At 46.0% G+C, this 8012-nt stretch overlaps 1 protein-coding gene across 1 annotated transcript in view; it reads right to left on the bottom strand.

The window, feature by feature from the left end:
• Positions 1 to 1117: 1117 nt before the first annotated feature.
• LOC148514863 (BPI fold-containing family B member 2-like) overlaps positions 1118 to 8012 on the bottom strand; it is a 52371-nt gene continuing 45476 nt past the window's right edge. Inside the window, exon 11 of the mRNA XM_088480768.1 lies at positions 1118 to 1218. Coding sequence (XP_088336894.1) covers positions 1118 to 1218 — 101 coding nt within the window. The remainder of the gene's footprint in view (positions 1219 to 8012) is intronic.

The following is an 8012-nucleotide window of genomic DNA, read 5'->3' as shown; positions in this document are numbered from 1 at the left end:
TGGGACACTGCACAACACAGTCCAGCCAGCCCCTATAGACTTTGGAGAGGACACAGCCCCTATGACTGCAACTGACTGCACAACACAGCCCAGCCAGCCCCTATGTCAGCAGCACAACACAGCCCAGCCAGCCCCTATGGACAACAGCAGCACAACACAGCCCAGTCAGCCCCTATGGACTGAGTGGTCACAGCCCCTATGGACAACAGCAGCACAACACAGCCCAGCCAGCCCTAGCTCCCACCCTCCCTCTTCACTGTCCCCAGCCGGAGTGAGAAATGGCGCAGACACAGGGACCTTTTATAGAATCCAAAACCCACGAGATCCGGAAGGCGGGATGATGACGTTTTGCCTCGATTTCAGATCCGAGTCAGGCGGGAAAAGTTGAGCCTGACTCGGATACGACTCAGATCGGGGGGGTTCGGATTTCAGAAATCCGAACCCGCTCATCCCTAGTTTATACATTACTTTCTTACCTCTGACCCATTGTGTTTGTTGATTGTTTCTAACCTATAGGGCGTGATACAGAGGTGGGCACACTGCTGATTTTGAATGCAGTGGAGCAATTTTTTGCTACTGCACATGCATGAAAGTCGCACAGTGCATGCGCCCTGTTTGTTTATGTGTAGAGTTGCAGTTGTGATTTCAAATGCAAACATGGAGAAGTGTATTGAAAATGTAGTGGGCATTTGTGGTCAGTGACTGGGAGGTGGGCTAGAGCACGCACAGAGATTGTAAGTCTTATGGGCAGGTTATGGGAGTGTTGCAGGTGTGTCGGTAAAAGTGGTTGTGTACACAATAGCTCAACCACTCACATAGGACCTGTCATAGTGCTGGTGCAAGTCTTGATGGTGCAACCCAAAGATGTACCAATTGGAATTACAGCATGTACAGATGCTGAAAGTGGGCATATCATGCCTCGCAAAACATGGTGGGGCTGATTCAGAAGTGGATGCAGTGTCTATGCCGGGATGCCGGCGTCGGGATTCTGACCGGCATCAGTATTCTGGCACCAGTAAGGTAAGCGTCGGCATCCAGACTGCCGGGATGCCGAATGCATACCTGCAAATACACCGGTCTGAAGGTGTTTGTGCACTTGCCCTAGTGCCAGCCAGATTCATTGCAATGAACCAGACAGGCTGCGAAACATGAGCACTGCCTTCCGGTCCCACACGGGGTGACCCACAGAAAGGTAGAAAAACAAGTGCAAGTCAATTCCTGAACAAAAAGACACAGTATATACCAGGTTTTTCAAAAACATGGAAATGGGAGATGGTGGAACCTCAGATATCACAACATAGGGGAGGGGAAGATGAGGGCCTATAAGATCCATCAACCTCAAGGGGAGGGGGGCACACTAAAATGGAAGAGCAGAGAAAAGCAGAGAACTTGTTGTGTTGAAGCCAGGGGTCCTAAGTAGAAAAGACCAAACAAACTCTTCAGGAATCTTGTCATCCTTTCCGTCTCAGAGATAAACGATACCTTCTGAATAAGAGAAGCCATGGATGGGGGCTCAGGGATTCTAGTTTGTAGCCATGAGACAAGTAGCAGTTTTTCGGATATGTCTGGCTGTCCTGTTTTGATGGTGTTGCAAATTAGGGAATGGTAGGGGTCAGAAATGCTTGGGAAGAAAAGGTATTTTAGGATATAGAAGGGAACAAACCTCCTACCAAAATGTCTGTAGAACAGGAAAGGTCCAACAGATATAAAGGAAGGTAACATGGGCAGCTGAGCAAAAAGTACAAAGGGAGAAGAGAGCAAATGACAAAACACCAGCTATGCATTCAGAAGGAAGCCCAGAGGGAAGGGAATGAAACATGCTTGATAGTAGAGAAGAGATTAAAACGAAACAGTGTAAACTATCAATACTCACAATGAGAGCATACATTTAGCAAATGTGAATGTTAAATGCAACAGTGAAAAAAACATATTTATTTCAAACTGTCTGCCAATCTGGAGGAGGAGAGCGGCGGGTCTCACAGGCAGGAAAGGAACCAAATTGTGGAGATCTCTCTAAGGAATCAAGTTCTAGCTTTTTGAGTAAGAGAGTACCGTTGTCCATGGTTTTTACAAAGATACCGTAGCTCTGGTGTCAGTGAAGACTTGGAGCTGAAAAGGGAAACACCATTGGTAGCAATAGCCATTTTGCCTGTAAAGTTTTAGTGACATCCTAGAAAGCTCTCCTTTTCTGAATAGTAGAAGGAGCAATGTTGTTGAAGAAGCGCACCTTATTTTCAGAATAGAAACAGAGGGATGCCTGGGAGACAAACTTCAGTCATTCCTTGACATGGTAGAAATGCCACATGGTGTTTGACCAGAAGGAAGGTGTAGGGCACAATGAGCTTGATCTTGGGGGAGGTCAGAGTCTATTTTGTCCGGGAGAATTGACTTAAAGAATCTGGGCAAGTACTATAGGTAGAAAGAGCAGCGATGTTCATAGATTCAGATTTTATCCTAATGTTGTTCCGGGGGATCTATTCTCCATGTTTTCCTGCTTTCCAAGAAGTCAAGAGGAAATGTGGAGGTAGGTGACTAGAAGAAAAAGCAAAAAATAAGGTATTAAGGTGGGCAGAAATGAGAGTCCCTACAACAACAACATGGACCTCTCAAGGGGAACTAATGAAAAGCTACTCTGATATCAACTATCATTGGGGACATGGTGCAGTGTAGGGAGGTCACTTCTTGGAAGTTTGTGGGGAGTCTTTCTGTGGGTCACCTAAATAATTAGATGTGCACACACATGTGGAGCAGAGGTAGAAGCTCCACAGCAGACAGAGATCTGGGTCAGGGCTGGAGAATCATTCCCTTTGAGAAAAAGCTGACTGCTTCCGATTCCAGGAAGCAATAGGTAGCAGTCAGCTGGAAGGCAGGTTCCTAATTATCGCAGGTCATAGGTGGCATTTGCAGTCAATGATGAGATCAGTATAGCATGCTACATTGAATCTCTTGCTTCCCTTCAGTAAAAACTAGAAAATGGAGCATGCTGTGTCCAAAAGAAACTGGAGTGATGTCACTGCTTAAGACTGCAAGCAAAAGTAGGTACAGTATGAGATCATTGCTACCAAAAAATTATATCCCTGTACCCAATTTTAATCCCAGTGAGCAAGGACCCTAAAAAGTCTGACTCCTTAGTGATCATAATATACTGTGATGTTGAAATCCCATGCACCACCCTTTTAATAGTGGGCTTAGCTCAATTAAAGAAACAAAATACTGTTTCACTTCTCGAAACCAAATGCAAATAAACTAATTAAACAGTTTTGTGGTGTACTACAGGGAGTGTAGCGTTTACTCAAATAATCTGTAGTTTTAGCCACCTGAAGAACCAACAGTAGATAAGTACTTATGCTAGGACACATACTGGGACCTCAAGTCCACATGTAAAAGACAATATTAGTTTTTATCTATTATTTGACACTATCAACCCCGCATCCACCGACCAGATATGTGGTGGATAGCCCCGGGCTTCAGCTCCCGCCTGGGGTACCCTGCAGAGGGGAGTCCCCTTTATTGGGAGGTCCCCACCTCTCCAGTCTGTGCTGACTAGTGTGGGGTGTAGAATGCTTTGGCTGGGGGACCCAGTCAAGTGGGTCCCCCTAGGGCATGCATTACACCCCCGCTAGTAAGAGCCCAGTGCTGGTTGATAGAAATACGGGGGAACCCTACGCATTTTTTTTAGGGATGTGCAGGCTCGGATAGGTTCGAGTTTGCACGTGGAGTTCGGATTTTTCCCTCCAAAAAAACGGAACTCAGAAAGAGGCAAAACGTCATCTTGCACGGACGAACATCATCATTCTTGGACAAAAGTCAGTCCAGGAATGATGATGTTCGTCCGTGCAAGATGACGTTTTGCCTCTTTCTGAGTTCCGTTTTTTTGGAGGGAAAAATCCGAACTCCACGTGCAAACTAGAACCTATCCGAGCCTGCACATCCCTAATTTTTTTCCTCGTATTTCCTAAACCAGAACCGGCTCAGGAGTCTAGTGTTGGTTCATTGAAATACGGGGGACCCCCACATTGTTTTTCCCCCATATTTCCTGAACAAAGACCAGCTTACAAAGCCTGGTGCTGGTTATGCCTGGAAGGTGGAACCCACATCATTTTATTTTTAATTACCTATTTACACCCTAAAGCCTGCACTGATCTTTTTGCCTCTATTCATTTAGTTAATTAATTAGTGATTTGGTTCGAGTTTGCAAACACGAATCTTTGTAAATTTGTGGTTTGCAATTATGTCAATGCTATTGCAAGGATGTTTGGTCCGATGGTGAGATGCTTGGAGAATTAAGGTTTGACATGCAATATCTATGCGAATTGTCCCTTAGTAAATCTCTGAATTGCAAGTTTGAGGGTTCATCAGTAAAAAACATAAAATCTGGACTCATCTTCCCATCACCGGCGCGCTCTGAGACCTCGGATAGTGGATGCATGGGTCCCTCTGTTAATTCATCCATGTGCTGGACGCATACACTGATCGGCCAGATAATTGCATAGATGTGTATGCAGGAACATTTGCCAATAAATAGCTTCAAGTGTTCCTGCACTGGTCGAATGGAGAGGTCGCATCTTATGAGCTGCTTCTAAAATCAGACGTACTGTACAGTATAACCTGAAATACCATTGAAGAGAGTTAAAAATAGGTCAGTGTGTATGGGCTGCACAGTGTGTATGGGCTGATCAGATAATTGCTCTGAGGATCAGAGTATTTATCTGGTCTGCAGAGTGATCGGCACAGTGTGTACCAGGCTTTACTGCATGAGTTTGACTGCAGAGGCAGAGAAAGCCACAGTCACTCCGAAGCTCTCCGAGAAGGTAGCAACATTTTTATACTGGGGCACCTTTGCGAAATACCTCTAAGGGGTCTATGTACTAAGCCTTAAAGAGAGATAAAGTGGACAGAGATAAAGTACCAACCAATCAGCTCCTTACATTTTTCAAACAGGGGTCTATGGAAATGATTCAGACCCGCTCGCTAGATGCATTCGCTCGCTTGATGCGTATGCAAATTCGGGAAGACAGGTGATCGCACGGCAAGGCATTAGCACGTCCACTATGTCTTGGCGTGCAATCGATTTGTGTATGCAGACGCCCACCAGCCAGTCTAAAGATGCCCACTTGCACACGTCATCCACAGGAAGTGTATGCAACCATCGGTACCATCGAATAGTACCATCGGATGCATACGCAGCGCTTGTGGTTGACCATACCCTACCGTAAGCACTGCGAGCACTTCAGTGTAAAATTCAACCAGGTGACATGTACTATGATGCTGCCTCTTAAGTATGCACGCCTCTGAAACGGCGTTAAGACGATCAGACATGCCTGCGTTCGCACCTCCACTCTCCCATTTTTAATTGCCAGCCACAAACGGCTTGTTCTGTCACTCATTCAGCCGGGCTGTCTATGCGTGGCGAGCAAACGCTTCCTGATCACTCATACTGGTTCACGCACGCATGCAGCGATGCGTACACATGTGCACAATGCAAACATTTGCAGCCTGCGTGCGAATGCTTCTTAGCGAGCAGGTCTGAATAAGGTCCTATGTATTAAGCCGTCGAGAGAGATAAAGTGGACGAAGATAAAGTACCAACCAATCAGCTCCTAACTGTCATTTTTCAAACACAGCCTGTAAAGTCATACTTAGAAGATGATTGGTTTGTACTTTATCTCCCTCCAAGGCTACACAGACCCCATAGATTCAGCTGCTGTAAACTACACAAATGAGTTTACATTAAACATACTTTTAATTTCACCGGTTTATTCAGCCTCAGTTATTGCAGTTATTAAATGTAACTAAATGACAGAAGCATAACATTATTATGGTGGAATATAGGGGCTGATTCAGCATTGCACTTGCGTGCAATGCTGAACGCAGATTCCCGATTATCGGGAATCTGCGTGCAGGGGCGTCAAGAGCCATGCCAGGTCCGGGGAAAGGGGCGTGGCCACACCCTCTTAGGCAGAAAAAAATATTTTTTGCAGCGCTGCTGCGCACTGGGGAGGGGGGAGCTGTGCACCCCTTAGTCTGGCGCAAAGCCAGGGGGGGGCACGAACAGTGTGATTGCTCCCCCCACACAGGCATAGAAGACAAGCAGCCTCCTGCTCCAGCCCAACACACAGCAGCGTGTGCTGGGCTGCTGTGAGATAAGAGGTAGGGGTGGGTGGCGCCAGACCCAGGCCACCTCCGGGCCCCTCTAGCAAGCCCAGGCACGGGTAATTAGTACCCACCCTCTCTGTGCCAATGTCTGCTTGTGAGCAGGACCCATTTAAGGGGCGGTGCGTGGGCGCGCGCCGTTCCCGGAAACGGGGGCGTGTTGCCCCTGCTTTCCTGGAGTGCAAAGGCCAAACAAAGTTTGATGCAGTTTCCTGGCCTTGCAAGCCAACCAGCCTGAGTAAACTGAGGCTTACCCGGCTGGCCGGTGGCCCAACGTTGTCTACCATCGCGACCATTGACCGCCAATGGTCGCGATGGTGATCTCAGCCCGCGACCTCGGTAGCAGTGCTGGGATCGCAAATGCAGCAGGGGGTATCAATGGTGGAATTGCAAAGCTGCCTGCGTGCAGCTTTGCAATTCGGTTCCAACCTGAATCAGTCCCATAGTGTCAAGTTGGCAGTTATATATCCTCATGTCACGGGATTAAAATGAAATGTAAACTAAATGACCCCTAGGCAGAGTTACATTCAGAGATGACACTTAATTTTGTGAGTGAAAATTCCCTAAATAAGTTAATTGTGTAGCCCGCACGTGCATGCCTACATTTCCAAAATCACTTATTTCAATAAATAAATTAAAAGCATACAACTAATTGCTAAATGCTTACACTTCTGACTGAGTAAGGTCTAGAGATGAGCGGTTCAGATTACCTTAAATTCGAAAAGCTCAGAATTTGGGGATCCTTTTCTAATCCCAGCCCTGGTTCCAGTGTTCCCGTGGTTTTGGATTCTATAAAAGGCACCGCGGCTGTGTCTCGGCACCATTTCACTCCATTCACGCTGCCGTGTGCTGCACTCTACTCTGCTGTGTCCATCAGGGCTGTGCTGCTGTCAGTGTGTCCATCTAAGCAGCTGTACCGCTGTCATTGCATCCATCCACAAGCTGTTAAAAAGTTACAAAAATGTAAAAAAGTTAAAAATATGTAAAAATTTTAAATTGTATTTCTAATGTTCTGTGCACTGCACCACAGTACGCTGTAGTACCCCAGAGCGTGTGCGTAATGTGGTCTGACTCCACGCAGTGTGAGCCGTGTGCCATGTTTGAAGTTGAACTGCCACATGTTTGTGCCATCCACTGCTGTCGCTTAGCTTAGTCAGCCAGCTTGGTGCAACCTTTTGACCTGAACTGGATGACAACAATATTGTGAGCTGTGAGGTTGTCAAAATTAACTGGAATTGAGTGGAAATTAATATTATTGAGGTTAATAACTCTAGGAACAAAAAAAGTCTCAGATTATGTGATTTTAGCTGTTTTGTAAATTTAAAAAAAAATACAAAACCAAAACCAGTCGGTTTGGCAAAAATAAATACAAAACCGGTCGACAAAGTACTGTAGAACCAAAACCAGCAAAGATGGTTCGGCGCACATCTCTAGTAAGGACTAATGCAGGGCCAGTGCTAGGGAGTTCAGTGCCCCTCTGCAAACTATAAATTTGCGTCCTCCCTTCCATTTTTTATAAAGGGACAGAGCGTGCCTAAGACGCACGCTAAAAAGGGGTGTGCTCTCACAAGAAAGGGGTGTGGACACAAAACAGTATTATTATTATCCTTTATTTATATGGCGCCACAAGGGTTCCGCAGCGCCTTACACAGTACATAAACAAATGAGCACACAAGACAACAGTTATTAACAGTACAGACAATGCAGGACAAGTACATGATTTATAAACAATGCTGCATAACACCTAAATAAGCAGCAGGGTGTCAGTAAGCAGTTTTAGACGCCATTGTAAATGAAAGTAAAAGTAAGGCAAGAAGAAGCACGTGAGGAAAGAGGGCCCTGCTCGCGAGAGCTTTCAT

This window comes from Taudactylus pleione, unplaced genomic scaffold (genome assembly GCF_031769625.1).
Source record: "Taudactylus pleione unplaced genomic scaffold, aTauple2 ptg000256l, whole genome shotgun sequence".
NCBI classification, from domain to species: Eukaryota; Metazoa; Chordata; class Amphibia; order Anura; family Myobatrachidae; genus Taudactylus; species Taudactylus pleione.
This window is presented reverse-complemented; position numbering and strand designations above follow the sequence as displayed.